The 20,159-nt window shown below is 36.2% G+C and overlaps 1 protein-coding gene across 24 annotated transcripts in view; it reads right to left on the reverse strand.

Moving 5' to 3' along the window:
• IFT81 (intraflagellar transport 81) overlaps positions 1 to 20,159 on the reverse strand; it is a 253,133-nt gene that overhangs the window by 25,409 nt on the left and 207,565 nt on the right. For 16 of the 24 annotated variants that reach the window (XM_081540013.1, XM_081540022.1, XM_081540024.1 and 13 more), the window contains one exon: positions 17,504 to 17,647. In XM_081540013.1, the coding sequence (XP_081396139.1) occupies positions 17,504 to 17,647 (144 nt within the window). Of the gene's footprint in view, positions 1 to 16,491; positions 16,564 to 16,725; positions 16,800 to 16,917; positions 17,098 to 17,503; positions 17,698 to 20,159 lie in introns of those variants that run through there. The other 8 variants (XM_081540027.1, XM_081540030.1, XM_081540026.1 and 5 more) reach the window with 4 other exon arrangements.

Raw genomic sequence — 20,159 nt, forward strand, 5'->3', positions numbered from 1 at the left:
CAAGGGGAGCACACTGGCTTGTACTGAAAAGGTGACTTTGTCTTCAGAGCCAGATCTACAGATCCCCCCAGCTCAGTGTGAATGCTGACAAGTTCTACACAAACTCCACCAGTTCTACTGCCCTTTCACACACAGGGGGCTAGTTTCTCTGCCAGAGATTGAACACGGGCACTTGGCAGTGAAAGCTCAGAGTCCTAACCACTGGACCACCAAGGAATTTCCTGGTTAGTGCTTTTTAAAATCTGGGCTACTAACAGACTCAGATTTTTTTTAAAAAATTTATTTATTTATTTATTAGCTGTATTGGGTCTTCAGTGCAATATGCAGTAGGCTCCTCTCTAGTTGTGGCACACGGGGTTCTCTTGCTGCAGAGTGTGGGCTCTAGAGCTCCAGAGTTCAGTAGTTGCAGCACTTGGGCTTAGCTGCCCTACTGTATGTGGGATCTTAGTTCCTTCCCCCACCGGGCACTGAACCCATGTCCCCTGCATTAGAAGGTGGAATCTTAACTAGTCTACCATCATAGAAGTCCCCCGGGTTTGGGTTTGACTGTCTGTCCCTCAACCTTGTATTAGTCCTAAATGAAAAATAACCAATGCCCCTGAGTCTCCTTGCCTTATACTACAACTATGCATACACAGGGATGACAGGATACAGGACTGGGTTTTATTGGTGAGGAGAAGTGAGACAGGAAGACTGGGACCCAGGGCAAAGGATCAGATGGGAACCAGAACCTCATTACAAGGTTAACTCTGAGAAGTCCAGAAGCAAACCATCACAATTATGATCAAGTGATTTTAAATAAGGGTGCTAAGACAATTCAGGGGCTTCCCCAGGGGCTCAATGGTAAATAATCTGCCTGCAATGTAGGAGATATAGAAGACACAGGTTTGATCCCTGGGTCGGGAAGATCCCCTGGAGAAGCAAATGGCAATCCACTCCAGTATTCTTGTCTGGGATATCCCATGGACATAGGAACCTGGCGGGCTACAGTCCATGGGTCACAAAGGGTTGGATAAGACTGAGCGACAGCACACACGCAAGCACTATGAAAATTCATTGGGGAAATAATAGTCTTTCAACAAATGGTGCTGGGACAAATGGATATATAGATGCAAAATAATGAAGTTGGGTATCTTCCTTATATCATACTCAAAAATTAACTAAAAATGGATCATAGACCTAAATGCAAGAGCTAAAACTTTAAAAAAAACTCTTAGAAGAAAATAGAAATAAATCATCATGCTCTTTGGTTAGGCAAAAGCCTTTTTAGATGTAACACCAAAAGTACAAGTGTCAAAAGAAAAAGTAACTTTGACTTCACTGAAGTAAAAAATCTTTGTACTTCAAAGGACACCATTAAGAAAGTATAATATAAGGCAACCTACAGGACAGGAGAAAACATTTCTAAGTCACATGTCTGACAAAGAACTTGTATTTAGAATAAAAAACTCCTACAACTCAACAAGAAAAAGACAAATGGAGGACTTTTCCTGGTGGTTCAGTGGTTAGGAATCCACCTGCCAGTGCAGAGGACACAGGTTTGATCAAGGGCTGGGAAGATTCCACATCATGTCACAGGGCAACCTAACCCCATGCAGCACAACTATTGAAGCCCACGTGCTCTACAGCCCGTGCTCTGCAACAAGAGAAGCCACTGCAGTGAGAAGCCTCTGCAACTTCCACTCGCTGCAACAAAAGAAAACACTCAGTGCAGTCAAATTAATTAATTAATTAAAAAAAAAAAAGACAAATGGAAGGGACTTCCTTGGAGGTCTGTGACTAAGACTCCATGCTCCCAAAGCAGGGAGCTCAGGTTCAATCCCTGGTCAGGAAACTAGATCCCATAAGCCGCAACTAAGACCTAGCACAACCAAAGAACCAAATATAAAAATAAATATTTTAAAAAGACAAATAAAAATATAAGGAAGGATCTGAATAAACATTTTTTCAAAGAAGATATGCAAATGGCCAATAAATGCAAGGATATTAGCCATCAGGGTGGGACTTCTCTGGTAGTCCAGTGGCTGGAACTCCATGCTCCCAATGCAGGGTGTCTGTGTTAGACCCCTGGCTGGGGATTAGATCCCACATACTGCAGCTAAGAGTTTACATGCCGCAAGCAAAGATCTTGCATACTACAACAAAGATCAAAGATTCTGCGTGCTTCAACTAAGACCTGGCACAGTCAAATAAATAAAAATGGTTAAGGGAATTTCCTGGCAGTCCACTGGTTAGGAATCCATGCTTTCACTACTGTGGGCCCAGGTTTGATTCCCAGTTGGCTGGGGAACTATAATAAGATCCTGTAAGACACGCCATACAGCCCAGAAACAAAAAGGTTAAGATGGTAAATTTTATGTTATGTGTATTTTCCCACAATTAAAAAAAAAGTAATGATACATACTATGACATGGATGACCTTGAAAACATTATACTAAGGGAAAGAAGCCAGACACAAAAGACCACATATTACATGGTTCCATTTAAATGAGACATTGTCATTTCCCAGACTGAGGTGTCTGGGGGAAATGGGGAGGGACTGCTAATGGGTACAGGGTCTCTTTTCAGGGCACTGAGATGACCTTAAAATGAATGTAGTAACGGTTTCACAGCTCTGGAAATACACTGAAAATCACCGAGGTTTTGAATGGGTGCACTGTGTGTATGTGAATTACATCTCAATAAAGTTGTTAAAAAATTAAGGTAGGCAGACTGAAAATGAATGAACTGCTTCTTTTTTAAAAAAATTATTATTGTTAGGTTCTGTGATCCAACAATATCTTAATGAACTGTGGGAACATGAGGCTGTTGCTATGACAGAATGCGGGAGAAGTGTTATTCACAAACAGGAATACAGCTAACTCAGTCAAAGAACTTAGAAAGAATGTCTGCAGGCTGGAAAGAAAAAAATAACGCAGCAGCAGAGATTTTTTTAAAGATACTTCAAAAAAAGTTGTAATAGGTCAAATACATTTTTAGAAAAAGAAAAGAACTAAAAACCTTCAATACAGTAGGGGCTTGCAAAAGGTCTTTAAGGTTTTTCTCAAACCAAGCCCTATATTGTTTAATCACTTTATAACCTCTTTTGATTTCTTGAAAAGATAATTTGGAAGTTCAAATGTGTATTTCGACTTGCTTCTCATCATTCTGTATTTGATCAGGTCTGGGACATTAAAATAGACAATACTGCAAAGATGTTTAAGAGCAGAATAGACTGTACCATAAAAATGACATTGAAAAGGACAATGGGGCTTCCTTGGTGGCTCTGTGGTAAAGAATCTGCCTGCTAATGCAGGAAACACAAGTTCAATCCCTGATTCAGGAAGATCCCACATGCGGAGCAACTAATCCTGCATGCCACAACCTTTTAGCTTGTGCTCTCAAGCCCCAGAACCACAACTACTGAAGTCCCCTAGAGGCTATGCTCTGAAACAAAAGAAACCATCGCAATGAGAAGCTCAGGAACCACAATTAGAGAGTAACCCCTACTTTCTGCAACTAAAGAAAAGTTCGAGCAGCAACAGAGACCCAGCATAGCCAAAAAAAAAAAAAAAAAGGGACAGTGGTCTGCCTTAAACAGGAAAGAAATCCTGTCACATACTACAGCATGGATGAACCTTGAGGACATGCTAAGTGAAGTAAGCTGGTCACAAAAAGATAAATACTTTATGATTCTACTTACTTGAGGACCCTAGAATATCCAAATTCGGAGACAGAAAGTAGAATGGCAGTTGCCAGCTGGGAGAAGGAGGATGGGGAGTTAGTGTTTAGTGGGTATAGAGTTTCAGTTTGTTCTGGAGATCTACTGTGCAACAATGTGAATTTTCTAAACCATACACTTAAAGGTGGTTAAGATGGTAAATTTTAGGTTATGTATTCTTCACCATAAAGAAGGATGAGCATCAGAGAATTGATACTTTCGAACTGTGGTGCTGGAGAAGACTCTTGAGAGTCCCTTGGACAGCAAGGAGATCAAATCAGTCACTCCTGAAGGAAATCAACCCTGAATATTCACTGGAAGGATTGATGCTGAAGCTGAAGCTCCAACTTTGGGCACCTGATGCAAAGGGCCAACTTACTGGAAGACCCTGATACCAGGAAAGACTGACGGCAGGAAGAGTAGGGGGTGACTGAGGATGAGATGGTTGGATGGCATCATCGACTCAATGGACGTGAGTTTGAGCAAACTCTGGGAGATAGTGAAGAACAGGGAAGTCTGGAGTGCTGCAGTCCAGGAGGTCACAAAGAGACAGATACAACTTAGCAACTGAACAATAACAACAAATTCTTCACCATAATTTAAAAAAATGAAAAAAAGACAGTGCTGAGTTATAAGCCCAAGCCTTAATAAATTTTTGTTTTTATTCTATTAAGATATGACTGACTTGAAAAGAATTTTCAGATTTGATAAAGAAACTTGCTGGTTGTGTTTACCTTTTACTCCTGCTGGAGTATAATGAAAACAGATCACTTGGTTTAATTTTGTGATTATTTTTACTTCCTGGTTTCTGCCTGATTATGTACTGCTTTTGATTACAAATAGAAAAAAAAAAAGGTTATATGCTAGTATTTTTATGGTATTACATTAAAAAGAGATATTTCTACTTATGTAAGTTTTATACAGATTTATTTCTAAATAAATTGAAATTTTGGAAGGTAAGGAATCTTCCTTAAGGACTATGAGGTGATGCTACTTTAGCTTCCTTTCAACAAACTTAAAAGTCATAGAATCTATCTTGAGTAATACACAAAATATTTCATAGATTTTAAAAGTTTCATCACATCAACTCCAAAATGTAACCATTGCTTGGAACTGTCTATGTCTATGATAATTTGATACAAGAAAAACCAAAAAGGACAGATGTTCATTACAATTATGTGCAATGGGTCACTCTGAGAACAGTGAGTAATATTTCATACTCATACTATGTGCATTCCTTAGTTATCCTCTCTGCTTTTAGACAATAATCATATATATGCATTTCTAACTGTGTTAAAGGCCTGATAACATTCATTTTCTATAACTTTTATCCTAAGTCCGATGAGTATTCTAGTATTATACTAGAATTATACCAACATACTCTTAAATAATGAGAATGAAGCAGTGGTTAAGATGTCAAGAGTCTCTGGATCATACTGGCAATTATTTCTAACTATAGAGCTATGTTATATTTATTTTATTCTCTATATGGTCAATCAAGATGACACTCGGGCAGTTGCTACAGTAAGCTCTACCTGAATGGTGACTTTCCTTTGAAGTTTTCAGAGAAAGAAACTAAGGTCCAAAGCAATTAAGTGATTTACTTAAGGTCACTCTCTTTTACTTTCTCTCATTCATTATTCATTTAACTAGTATTTACTGATCAAAGTTGCTTACGTGCAAGTAGGCACAGGAAATGCAGCTGTGAACAGAAACCAGTTCTGCATGCCATGCTCGCACAGTCCCAAAGGAGAATCAGGTAAGGATACGTATGATTACCATACAGGACCTTGTACCTTTAATTGGCGGACCCTGTCTGTTACATATTTTACTGTTCTCCAGGTGTCTACCATACTTCTTGAAGGTTCTTACCCTGGCTTACTAATCTCATCTCCTGTTTTATGTGTGTGTGAGAGAGAACAATGATTATATATATTCAGACTCCTCTATCTTCCATGCCATTAAGGGATTATACAGCTCCTTTTCCTCCACTAAGAGACCTATTGGCTCCTAGGAAATCACCTCCAGTTTGAGCCCTGGTAGTGACAGGACAGTGTCAAGGAAAGAATGCTAATGATTTTTCCACTAGCTGATCCCAAAAGCTTGGCAGAGGGGAGCTCAGTCCACTGAATATTTATATAGCACCTTGATTAAAACAGCTCAAAGCAGTATTCTAAGCAGCTGTATTATAACCTCATTTTGTAAGCTTTGTATTTTAAATACAAAAAAAAGCTCCTTTTACCAATGTTAAAAATAATCAAAGTTTCACAGAAAGAAGAAATATAATTGTAAATGGTGATAGTCCCTGGGTGGTGGGATTACAGGTTATTTTAGTTATCTTCTGTATTCAAAATTTCTACAATTGACTTTATGGACTTCTCATTTAGAAAAAAAACTATTACTGACGCTTCCCTGGTGTCTCAGTGGTAAAGAATCTGCCTGCCAATGCAGGAGACACGGGTTTGATCCCCAGTCCCTTGGTTCAGGAAGATCGCACATGCCATGGAGCAACAAAGCCCAGGGCCCCAAATTCTTGGCCTGTGTTCTAGAGCCCAGGAACCACAACTATTGAGCCCACACACCACAACTACTGAAGCCCAGAGCATCTAGAGCCTGTGCTCTGCAACAAGAGAAGCCACTGCAGTGAGAAGCCTGCGTGCTGCAGCAAAGAGTAGCTCCCTCTTGCTGTAACTAGAGAAAAGCTGGCGCAGCAATGAAGACCCAACACAGCCAAAAATAAACAAATAAAATTATAAAAAATATTACTTAAGCAATTAAAAAAGAGACTGTAAAAACCCAACCTCACATAATTTAAAAATGCAAATTAAAATAATTGTTTAAACCTATCATATTGACAAAGATGTTATGAAGCAAATATACATAGTATAGGTAAGGGGACAGCTAACAGGCACTGTCATACATGACTGATGGGATTACAAATTGTCACCAGCTTTTTGCAGGGTGATTTGGCAATACTGATCTAAAATATCTATCTAAATATTTAAATGCAAATCTGAATCCAACAATTCTAAGATATTTTTCTCTGAAGATATACTTGCATAACAGTGCAAAGATATAAGTAGAAGGATGTTCAATAAGAACTTGTTAAACTGTACTATATTCATGTAGTGGACATAGTGGAATACTCTGAAACTATTAAGAATAAGATAGCTCCATATGTACATATGATTATAATTTACTGTTTAGTGCAAAAAGCAAGTTTCAGAAAACTGAATATAACCCTTTTTGTACATAATTTTAAAAGGCTGTAAATACATACATGTGTTTGTGTATGCAATTAAAATGTCTGAAAGAATATTCTAAAACCTATCTATGGAAACATCTCTGAGAAGTGAGAAGATTGAGACAGGTGAGGGTTTATTTTTTTAAACTACTGATATTATCTGAAATTGTTACACTGAGCTTGTATTTCTAACAGCTTTATTGGGACATAATTCACATACCATACAATTCATCAATTTAAAGTGATTTTTGTGTATGTACATATTCATTATTTCTTTAGAATATTCATAGAGTTGTAAAATCATTATCACGTGTGTAATTTTTTAAATGAAAAATATTTTGAAAAATGCTCTAAAAGGAAACTTAGTAGTAGTAAGAGGATGCGTGTCTGAGATAGGATCAGAAAAAAATTTGAGGGACTTCCCTGGTGGTCCAGAGGCTAAGACTCTGCACTCCCAATGCAGGGGGCCTGAGTTTGATTCCTGGTCAGGAAACTAGGAAACTAGAACCCACATGCCGCAATAGAGGTGGCATGATGCAACTAAAGATCTCACGTGCTGCAAGTAAGACCTGGTGAAGTCAAGTAAATATATAAAATAAAAAGTTTGAATAGTAAGGGAATGATAACACATAAACAGGGAGAAAAAAAAATGATGGAAAGGATCTGAGACAGAAAATAAATAAAGTTGTTAAACCGAGTTTTAACTAGGGATTTATTAGATCTCCTTTCATTAAATCAACACATCTGGATTCTGTTATAACAAAGTCAAGGTAAGACATTTAGGCATGATAAGAAAAAAGAAAACAAAGAAATCCTTGATTTGATGCTACTGCAAATATTTGGATAAACCAGATTCTATATAAATCTGCAGACAGCTGGATATGAATTCCATCTATGGAAGACATAGATAAAAAGAATTTAGAGAAATATATTTACTTTGTAGTTGCTAGAAATCTCTCCTGTCTTAGGAAAATGACAGAAATACTAAGTCTTGAGCAATGAACACTTACTGAACTCAACAGTGCTCTGATTTACATAAGAATACCCGAGAATAGGAAGAGTTGGGTAGAGAAAAGAGCTCCTGAAACATAAACTTAATAAACAAACACCATGTAGAAATATTCATTCTGACTCTTTTACTCAAAGTTTTATACATGTTTTTAGAAGAAGGATGAGAAAACACATTTGAAAGATAGTATTTTATGAAAACATTCAGCAAAACTCACATTTAATCTCTGTACTACTTAAAATTACTTTTTCTCTGAGACTTTTCCCTCATTAAAATCTTCCTTAAGCACTACAGATCTTAGGAACATTTTGTAGAATATCACCTATTTTACTCTTTCGTATCTTTAAAAAATATAGTTTAAAAGTTGTGAGGTTAGAGGATTCTCTGGCACCAGGAAAGGCAAACTTTACTGATTATCCTATGAATCAATTAGCTTGGGTACAATGAGCTCTTATCTATAATAATTAGGGCCCTGTAGCAACTGTGCTGGTTCAACATCAATAAAATAATGGAAATGTATGCAAGATAGCCACACTTATGCAAAACCTGTTTTTATAAAGAAGTAAATGTGAGATTAAAAAAAGTCACCAGTTTTGAATAAGGAAACTACAAAGTAACAGTGGTGTAATAATTTTTTTGTGTGTGTGATCCTCCTGAAAGTTGCTCCGTCTTTGAGACCCCATGGACTGTATAGAATTCTCCAGGCCAGAACATTGGAGTGGGTAGCCTTTCCCTTCTCCAGGGTATCTTCCCAACCCAGGATCGAACCCAGGTCTCCCACATTGCAGGCAGATTTTTTACCAGCTGAGCCACAAGGGAAGCCCAAGAATACTGGAGTGGGTAGCCTATCCGTTCTCCAGTGGATCTTCCCGACCCAGGAATTGAACCGGGGTCTCCTGCAATGCAAGTGGATTCTTTACCAACTGAGCTATCAGTTGCTGTGTGGCAACTTGCAGGATCTTAGTTCCCCGACCAGGGATTGAACCTGAGTCCTCAGCAGTGACAGCAGGGAGTCCTAACCACTGGACCATCAGGGAATTCCTGTTGGTGCAACAATTTACAAAATTAAAAATTTAAGATCAATCTGTTATCTGATAGTACAGATCATCTTTAAAAGTAGCTTAAGTGGTAATAGTTGCAAAATCACTCACCTTGTGGCTCATAATTAATACAATACTTGATTCAAAATCAAGCAACAAGACATAAAGGACAGATTTTCAGACACAGGGGCAGAAGGAGAGGGTGGGATGATTTGAGACAGTAGCACTGAAAGTATACATTGCCATATGTAAAACAGATAGCCAGTGGGATGCAGGGAACCCAAAGACAGTGCTCTGGACAACCTAGAGGGGTAGGATGGGGAAGGAGGTGGGAGGAAGCTTCAAGAGGGAGGGGACATATGTATACCTATGGCTGACTATGTTGATGTATGGCAGAAATCATCACAATATTGTAAAGCAATTATCCTTCAATTAAAAATAAAATAAAATTAAAAAAATCAAGTAACAAAGAATGCTCAAGAACAAGATATGCTTTGAAGTATTATAATACGATGTGTTTTCCTATTTCTACATGTGCATGTTAAAAGTGTGCACATGTGTAACACAACATTTTACTGGGAATTAATGAACTGTGCATGCTGGAGACTGTTGCTAACAACATAATCATCTCTATAAATGCTCTGATTGACTATGACAGCTTAGGAAACCATGTGAAAATAAAAAACATTATGCTCCCTGATAATATGCTATGGAGGACAATGATCAAACTATAACTCGTAGTTATTTATTTGCTTAAAAGTAAAATTGCTTTATCAGAAAGGTTACCTAAGTCTTGTCCTGTGACTGTGACAACAGATTAAAAATGGAACTGCTTAAACCTCCAAAATATGCAAAATGGTAACTGAAAGAATATCGCTTTAATGACAGTTAAAACCATCCATCTCCGTGGGCTAAATGTAGATTCATTTGGAAGCTAACCTTGGCTTTCAGGCTTGAGGTTAGACTAGCAGGACTTCTTTTGTCATCTGGACAGGTGGCAATAACCTTAGACGGGGATGTCAGAGCCTCCAAAGTCTTCTTTTAGATCTGACATCAAGCTACAATGAACCCTGGCTTCTGAACAAACTTTGAATGCCAAAAGGCAAAGGCGAAGGGTTAACTGCTCATTATTTTTTTCAGAATTTCTTACATGCGAAAATATTTTAAAAAGCAAGGACAGCTTGATTTAGATTATAAAAAAGGCACTCTGATGAAAAGCAAATGTGTTCCTAAATGTATTTTGAAGTAGATGGTTAGAAAGCTAATATAGAGCTTGCAGTCTAAATATATCATTCTTTTAGAGGCAGAACATATTGCTGGGGGAAAAAAATTCTCTATCACAGGACTTATGGCATATAGTAACTAAAATGTTTTTCCATTCGTTGAATTTTCAATGTTCAGGAATATTATTCAGAAGACCCAGAGAGAAGTCCTAAATTGGAAAAGCAGCTGAGTCCAAGGTCATCTCTCTTGTTTCCAAATATATCTTGAAACAAATGCAAGAAGGGCACTTTGCTGAGTGTTATCTGGACATATATAGTTTCAATCAAATTCTTCAAGAAGTGTCAGAATAAAAGTTGAACATTTGTTTGACACTGCCAAGTCACTAGCAAGTGGGTCTTTTCAAGGGCCGAGGCTCTCCTTGGCTACTTGGCAATTATTACAACGTAAAAGAGTTCTTTTTCCTACTCTCAAGAAAAAACAATCAAGGACTGTTAAACACCAGCTTTGAATTTTTTTCCTCACATTTCTGGATACATAGGAAATCAAATAAACTTATAAAAATGTCTCCCAACAAAAATGTAACTTTAAAATATTCTGTTTCTCATCTAAATTCCTTCAAATTAGCAAATCTTTTCCACATATCTGAAAATGTGACATGAAACAAAAAAGTGATTGTACAAATGAGACGACAAAGAATTGTAAACTGAATCAAACAACAAAATGTTGAATCTCTGAGTTAGTGTAAAAAAATATTCCTCCAAAGACGATGAAACAAACAACTGACTTATTGCCTATACTGCTCTCTTTTGTCATAAAAAACAAATCAAACTTAGTCCATGATAGCAGTCTCTTGTGGAGGTGATAATCTGTGATTCCCTACAATGCAGTGGATCTCTCATTTCATTGAGGGTCCAAAAGGAATTAGGATATTAAGAACAGCTCCAACAACTGCACCAACTCAAAAAACCACATTGATTTGGTTTCCAACTCCTTTTCCAGCTTTAACTCTCTTTCTGCAGCCTTGCCTGGCTCGTACCTCAGGGCATTCTTTTCTTGGGGCTTCCTCATCCCTGTGGAGCTCTTGTTCCTTCCCTAAGCCAAATTCTACCCATGTTTCCAGAGTGGTTTTAAACTTGTACCATCTCTTTCTCCAGTCTGCCCAGATTGCTCCAGCCACAGTGCTTTTTTTCCCTCTGAATTCCCATTGGACTAGTAACTCTTGATGGCATTCCAAAAAGCTAAACTGAAACTTTTAGAGACCCTAAACTCTAAAGAGAGTGTAAGGAAGTCTGAGTTTTGATTTTTCTAATGAAAACTTCTTTGATTTCTGAAATACCAAATATCGGGGTATATCTATTTGATAATCCAGTGCTGTAAATTGCTTCAATTGCTGGTTCCTATCCAAATTTACTCATCTTTCCAGGCCCAGATCATTCCTCCTTCTTTGATGAAACCTCCTGGACTCCCCTTTGACCTTTTAGTCTTCCCTAGTCTGTTTTGACTGAACTTCGATAGCACACAAAATTTAGCACTAGGTTTTAGGATTCAATACATTTGCTGTATTGTATTGTTAGTCTGGTTAATGACAGGGGCCATGTCTTATCCTTTTACTGTACCTTTTCATGGAGTCCAGCTGAGTGCCCAGCATGTCAAATTACAGAGCACACAAGCTTAGCCCATACTAGGAACTCCTTACCCTGGCCTCACACGACTAGGTAACTTACTGAGCCATTCTAGACTTGTCATTTCCTGAACATGTCATGTACTTAAATGCCTTTATGTCTTCTACTTGTCTCATACTATCAAAATCTTAATTCATTCTTATAAATCCAGCTCAAGTCCCACCTCTTCCATTAATCTTTCTCCAATCCCCCATGTCAAAATTAACTGCTTCTTCCTCGGAGCTCCTTGTTTTACACATTAAAAAAACTTTTCTTTTTGCTGCTTAATATTAGAAACTTCTAGACAATGTGCTCTTTGAGAGAAAAAACCAGGTCATGTTCATTTTCTATTTTAGCATGTAGCACAGTGTCAAGCATGCAGAAGATACTCATTAAATATTCACATATAAATAAATGAATGAACTTACAATTTTATTCTCCAGTTAATCAAGTAATATCTTGTTAATATCTTTGGTTTAGCCTTGGCATTTTCATAGATGAAGGCGAGAAAAGTCCATAAAACCATTCAATGAATTCTGGATTTGAATAAATTTTGTGGTTTTGCTTAATATTTTATCTTATTTCAATCTTTAAGTTTGATGGCAGCATTGTTTATAAAGTAAAAAACTGGAATCAATCTAAATGTCCAGCAACAGGAGACATATATGTTTAAGACTTTCACAGAGAAAGTTTTTTTTTCTTTTTCACCACCATCTACCTCCAGAACTTTTTCATCATTCCACACTGAAACTCTTCACAGAGAAAGTTTTAAATTATAACCTATAAAGTTTCTATTCTCTTTACCTAAAACTATTACTCACTTCTGTTACGCATTTACTTGACAATCATTTTTACTATAATTCCCTCATCTGGTTGGTAGAGTTTATTTACTTTAAAATATTTATTGATTTATTTTATTTATTTTTGGCTGTGCTGAGTCTTTGCTGCTGTACACAGGCTCAGTAGTTGCAATTTGTGTGCCATAGTTGTGGTGCATGCGCTTAGTTGCCACAAGGCATGTGGGATTTTCCTGGAGTAGGGATAGAACCCATGTCCCCTGCATTGGCAGGTGGATTCTTAACCACTGGACCACCAGGTAAGTCCCAGTAGAGTTTATTTTTAATCATCTAGTAAAGTAGTGAAGTTTGTTTTTCAGCTACAGTTAAGGAAATGTATTATTGAAAATCCATTATAAAAGCAAAAAAAAAAATTAATTTCACATATACTGCAGTTCATAAATGGACAGCAACCTTTATGGATATATACAACCATGGGTCACATTGCAGGACAGCACAGTAGTTAAGAGCACAGGTCTTGGACCCTGGCTTCACCTGCCACAGTTATTAGCTGTGTAATACTGTAAAAGCCTTTCTGTGCCTCAGTTTCTTCATCTATAAAGTGAGGATAATGGTATCCATCTCATAGGATTATTTCGAGAGTTACTCTGGTTCATACACATAAAGCACTTAGGACAGTGTCTGGTACGTAGTCAGTGCTTACTAATGGACTAGCTGCTAGCATCATTATTATCTTCATCATTCTCACGATTCTGATTATTATAATAACCATAATAATATTGAAGTAAAATTTTTTTCGGGGAGCAAAATTTGTTCAATCTTGCTTTGCCGAACTGCTGTTTAAAGAAATTTCCCTTCCTCTGTAAGCTGGCTTTGCTTCTAGAACCAATAAACCAATCAGTCTTTGCTCTTTAACAATGGGACCAGCTCCCTCATGAGGAGTGAACTGCATTGCGGTTACTCTACCGAGGCTGGAAAGCCATTTGCCACAAGCGCCCCTGTCCTCATTTCTGCACTGAGAGAGGCTGAAAGAGATCTCTCAAAGGTCCCAGCCTAATGAATGACCATATGAATCATTCCGAGGTTCCTTTCAAGTTCCAAAATTCTCTGCCTATTCACCAGGTTCTCACATGCAGTGTTAAGCAGCAGTCTTGCCAGGAACCTTCAGTTCACACTCTGAACTGAGGCGGAAACAAATACTGTCACAGAAAAGCAGAAATCTTAAATTTCCTTCCGTGTTCTGAACAATGCATTTTCACAGCAGTGAACCACGTTTGGTGACTCAAGTCTCTCAGCAGTTCTAGAGAGGAAATTGTGAAATTATCGCCGTTTGCTGAGACAGTACTTACAGTTTGCCAAAAGAGGGAGCATGGGAGCAGAAAGCACGTTTGTCCAAGTCTTTTAAAAAAAATGTTTGTTTGGATTCTGTTTTTTAGTTTTTTATTTCTTTTGCAAGGATTGGATGAAACTAAATGACAGTTACAAACAATATTTTCTTTTTAAGACTATCTTAAGACAGAAAGGTCAAAGATTGAAAATAGACGCATAACTTTAAACGATCCCTCTCTATCTTCCCTAGACAAAACATTCACCTTATGCCTGGCTGCCACACATCAAACAGCTCTAATTAAACTGCTCTCATTAAAAGGAAAGGGAGGAGGAGCTCAGGCCAGCAGTTCTCCTGAGTAGGGAAGCAATCACATATTTAATAAAAGTGCAACTTTCTCTCCTGGCTGCCATGGATTGTTTAAAAAAGAACGATAAATTGTATATATAATCTAGATTTCACCTTTACTACAATGGAGAAGTTATTGAAATAACCAAGTTTAATGAAAGTTAATCATCAGGGTGCTAAGTTACCCACTCCCTAAGGCTAAACACTCCTTGGTGCCAAGCAAGAGGAATGATGTAAGCGCCTAGAACCTTTTGTAGAAATAAGTCTTAGACTCACACTCATTAGTCACTAATATTGGGTGAAAGCCTGTGTAAGACAAGGAGGTTTCTATAAGACACACATATCCCTACAAAGTCATTTTTTCAATACAAATTTTATTGCTGCTTTTGTAAAGGCAGCTTTGGCAATTTACCCATTTGTACATATACTTTCAATTTGCAGAAGAGTTCTGCAAATTCATGTATTTTTAGTTTAAGGAACATATTCAATCTCTTACTCAAATTACCAAAAAGTACTCTGTATCATGTTTAGCCTAAAAATTTAAGAAAGACACTTGGAAAATTCACAGAGCTTAAAATTTTTCCCCCAAATTATATATGTTATATAAACTAATTACTTGATAGTTTAATGAAATGGTTTCTTTTATTGCTGCTGTCCACTGCATTAAAGCAATATGATATAAAATATTAATCTAAAGAAGAAAGTTAAATATTCTACAGTTTCCTGAGATTTGGTTTAATTTCCATATGCCTCTGAACAATGCTCTAAGGTAATTCTGCTAACACTTTCTAGACCTGGAAAACACATGACCTTAGATTCAGTTATTAACAGATTTATAACAGAAAAGATATTATATTATAAAATTCTATAAAATTTTATATTATAAAATTCTTCTTAAAGGGCAACCTTTAAAGTTGGAGTATTTCCTTAACTAATACGGGAAGCAAGATAGGCAGTGGCTTTTTGAAATTTATGGTTTAAATAGTCAGTCCCATGCAACAGCTGGCAATACTGGGTCCTAGGAAGAGAAAATCTGTCAACATAGAAGCAGATTTCACAGGCTACATTTTTTTCCTTTATTTGGGTCATCATGTGGAAGACAAGATTATTTTCCAAAATGATTAGGCATTTTCATCAATTAGCCAGCCACAGTATCAATCCTGAAGGAAAAATGTAATAAGCTCTTCTTCTGTAAGTGCCAGCTGTCAAAAACTGTCAAGAGTTAGTCAAAGCTTTTTACTGTTCCAATCAAATCATAAAATGAGTGGAAAGTCACTGTACAAAACCCATTAAGCTATGTTACTAAATGTCTGATGTTACATAAAAACTATAAATAGCTTTGCACTTCTAGGCTTTTTTTTCAATTTGCTTTTCTTGAAGTAGTAATGATATTCTGCTTCAGTTAATAAAATAATTTTGGAGCTACCTTAGTGTGTTCAATCCACATACTCTTTCTGTGTGGAATGAAAGCAACCAATAATCAAATCAGAATTATAAGCACTCCTTGATGCATCTCTTGCTAACAATTTTAAAAATTAAGAACACCAAAGATAGCAAAGACTGAAAAAACTAGTCACTAGGCTTAATAATCTTACAAATTGACATTCCTTTGGTGAATAAAATGCTGTTTCTGGGAAGGGCATCTAGTCTTTTTCAAATATTTGCAAAGGAATTCATACTCTAAAAGGAACATTACTTACTACTGGCTTAAAAATAACAAGCCAGTAGCCAACTCTGAACAAATACAATGTTCAAAAACTGATTATTGAATTAGTAAGGGTTTGTTTCCACACACTGAACACAGTCTTTGCTCTTTTAGTACATGGTTGATCCAATAGTTGATCTAAGGGCCAAGTGAGAATTCTGATAAGTGATATTTGTCCAAATAAGTAGCTAAAGTAAGCTGAGGACCAGATCCAAACCACTTAATAACATTGAAATACTTTCCTTTTTTTTTCTTACAGTATGTGAAAAGAAGTTTCTTTCTATACTTTCCTGGTAAGTCCTTCCATACTCAGATGGATCCTATCTATTCTGGTGATAGCTCCTAGAAATGCAAGTAATTTCCATGCTAATGAGATTCTCTAATTATAAAGAAAGACAAAAAAAGGGTAGGACACATTTGGGAACAGACACCCAAGGCCATTAATCAAGTTTATATATTTTGCAAGGTGGAAACAATTTTTTTCATCAAAATGTTTTCGCCAGGAAAGCTAAGAAGAAAGAACCCAAGAAGGACATGTTAACCATTTGAAATCTGAGTTTTCAAATCTAAAATAAAGAAAATTTGAAAAGTATATTGAAACTGAAATGAAGTAAAGGGTGCCATATGAATTTAGTATCTTTAAGGAAAAATTAAAGACATCTTCAGATACCTTGTCCAGATGAAGCAGAGACTGGAGGTACTTCGACAGTTTCTTATATTTGAAATAATAGTGCCCAGAACCTACTGTGTGAGATTTTTGGTGAAAATAAGCAACAATCTTAAATTTAGTACAGTACTATACACGAATACTTACTTAAGAAATATTTAAAATTTACACTATATAAATTTTAAATAGCCATGATATGTGCACCAAGTTTTATTTGCCTTTAAACAATACAAATAGAACAAATATGTCATTAAAAATATTAAATGTTCTTGAATTGTACAGAAGAAAAAGAAACTGAAGTGAAACTGTAGGAATTGCTGAACTTCAGATAAATGTTTCTTCAAAACAAGAGATATTAGTTCCTAAAAGATTTCTCTAAAGTTAAAAAAAGATTAAGAAAAACATTAAGCCACTGGGTTATTATGTTCAAACAAAAACTTACATGTTTTTTAATGGACATGTGTTTACATTTACAGATAGTAAACTCAGTCTCTTGTCTTATAAAACAGAAGACACCACTGATGTATAAACTCAGCGAAATAATAAAAGCGTCTTTTTCATATTAGAAACTTTTAAAACCTAAATCTACCTTAGCGTTATTTTCCATGAAAACTTAATAGGGAATGGATAATCTGAAAGCAAAATGTTGAACAAATCACTTTCAAAAAAAAAAGCAACACACCATGGGATTTTGCTTATAGCTAGCAGCATCAACTAAAGCCCCAAACAATGACACATGAACTCAGAGTATCAGCCGGTCCTCTCCTCCCTCCTGAATTACCTGACCAATGGAAGTTTGGCTTTGTTGTTTCAGAAAGCACTGTTTCTTACATTCCATCAATTGTTCAAAATCATGCCACATTTTTGCTTGTTTCATATTTGGACCATGACTTTCTCGTACAGCTTTTTGTTTTTCCCGGAGTTTCTAGCATAAAAAAAATCAAGAATAATTAAATATCATATAGGGATTTACTTCTAGTGCTCTAATCAGAAGAATATGGTATGCTTTGTACATCTGATAAATAATGGCTAAACCAGATGATATATGAAAGCTAAGATGATAAAAGTTAATTAAATTTACGATAGATCTAAGACAACCTGAAGCTAAAAAGGACAGAAAAATAGAAAAGAAGGGGAAAATAAAGGAAATCAGGAAAGTGGAGCAGTATCATGGTACATAAAAAATGCAGATTTTGGAAGTCAGAAGACTTGAGTTCCAACCTTGGCTTTGTCACTAGCCATAAGGAAGACAATTTCTCTGGACTGTAGTTTTTTCAATTGTCAATTAAGGTTAATAAAGGAATAATTATAAAAGTATCTGCTTTATAATACTATTTTTTTCACATGACAATAGATATAAAAATAATTACAAACTATCATGTGTTATATATGTTATTATTATTAAATATTACATTCTTTCTTGAATCAGTATACTCTAAGGGTATGTCCTATGCCCAAATAAATCAAATTGTATGTAAATATCTTTCAAGGAGAAGGTCCAATGATATTTTAAAAAGGCTCAGATCCTTATCAGAATTATTTTTGTTACTAATAGCCTACATATATAGTTCCACCTGCCAATACTGTTCTGCTGCTGCTGCTGCTAAGTCGCTTCAGTCGTGTCTGACTCTGTTCGACCCCACAGATACTGTTCTACTTACTGACTAAAATTATAAACAGGAATAGGAACATTTTTCAGTAAACTGCAAACTGTTCTTTGGCTCTGTATTATGGCAAATCAAGGAAGAGTGACAAAAGATCACACAAAGTCAGAGAGACAATAAGAGGAAAGAAAAGTAGGAAGGAAAGAAGAGAAAAACAGAGATGACAGTGCACACATAAGGAGGCACAGAGTAACAGAAATACACTCACTGACACAGAGTGTGAGAGATCACCAAGAAGGGCAGAAAAACAAGCAAAGACACAAACAGATTACATGGGAACATCCCCATCTTTTCCTCCTTCAGTATGCAGGGTTGATCTCACAGCTGATCTAAGGACACAAGTGGGCAGGCTGGTGGTCGGTACTTGCCCAAATAAGAGGCTAAACTAAACTGAGGCCAGATTCAAAATGCTTATTAAAGACTGCCCTTCCCACCTATGGCTATGAAAAGCAAAGTTAACAGCAGAGAGCAAAACAGAATAGAATGAAGAAAATATAATTTAAATATAAACAGCAAATTTTTGACACAATGCCTGGCATGCAAATACATCTATTTAAGTCTATGTTACAAATAAAGTATCTTACAACAAATATTTTTATCCTCATAAACTAAAACAAAAGTAGTAAGTCAGATCAAGAGTTTTAAGAGTATTGAACATGATTTTAAGATTAAGGTACTACTTAACTGTAACTTTTCTTGTATTATTGGAATAACTTCTTTTTTAAAAATCTTAACAACCTATAAAAGCTATTTAAATAACCAAAGACAGGATGCGGGCATTTTCTGTATCAGAAATATTAAATTTAATTTGCTTCATAACCACATGTGTTTGAAACCTTTAACTTTATGAATACAACTGACTTTAGTTTATAATTTATTTTTAATGTTACTGTCATGTACTACAGATTTATTTTATGGATAGTTGCAATGCAAAAAATACTTGTCACAGATTTCATTGTTCTTAAAAGGAGGAAGTGGTACAGGAGGGAGAAAGTTACAACTTTCAGTATCATATTCCATAGCACTTGGTAAGGCAAAGTCTAGTATATGATAGTATGAATTGTAGCGTTATAGCTTGGTCTAATTTCAGAAACTCAAGCTGGCCTGAGGAGGTCTGTGGACATCCAGTCTGCTGGTTTGGAAGACTTATGCTATCATCAGTTTGAAAGCCTAGGTATATTCTGTGTTTGCTTTGAAAATTTAGATCTATTCTAAGAGTGAGAGGATCAAGAAGCTTTGTTTCTTAAGTGAGACAGCCAATCGGGGCATGAGCTAATCAATGGCTCATTTTGCTCAAACATGCTTGATGTCAGACTGTTACTACTGCTTTCCCCTCAAATCTTGCAATATAATAAAACACTACACTGGGAGGGGAAAGAACAATCATATTTAGCAGTTAAGTTTGGGTCTATGAAAGGATTCAAGGTTTGGCAAATATTTCTATATACATAACATCCATTCAGATACTAAACAAATGAAGTGGAGGAATATTTTCATATGAAAAAAGTACATTACTTAAGAAATATCTGGATGAAAGTCAACTATCGACAATCATACTAAATCCTAAAGCCCTCAAAATCTCTAGTTAAAATACTATACAAATGTGTGTACAACTTGATTCAAATACATACATTTGAACATGAAAGTATCCAAAAGCTAAACTGTACAATGTATTGACTGAAGCAAAGCCATAGTTAATATGTACTTTCAGAACAGAAAAGCCTATATATATATAAAATCATTTCCAGGCTGCAGACTCAAGAATATTTGAAC

Source organism: Giraffa tippelskirchi, chromosome 11 (genome assembly GCF_054371585.1).
Source record: "Giraffa tippelskirchi isolate mGirTip1 chromosome 11, T2T-mGirTip1v1.2.pri, whole genome shotgun sequence".
Lineage (NCBI taxonomy): Eukaryota > Metazoa > Chordata > Mammalia > Artiodactyla > Giraffidae > Giraffa > Giraffa tippelskirchi.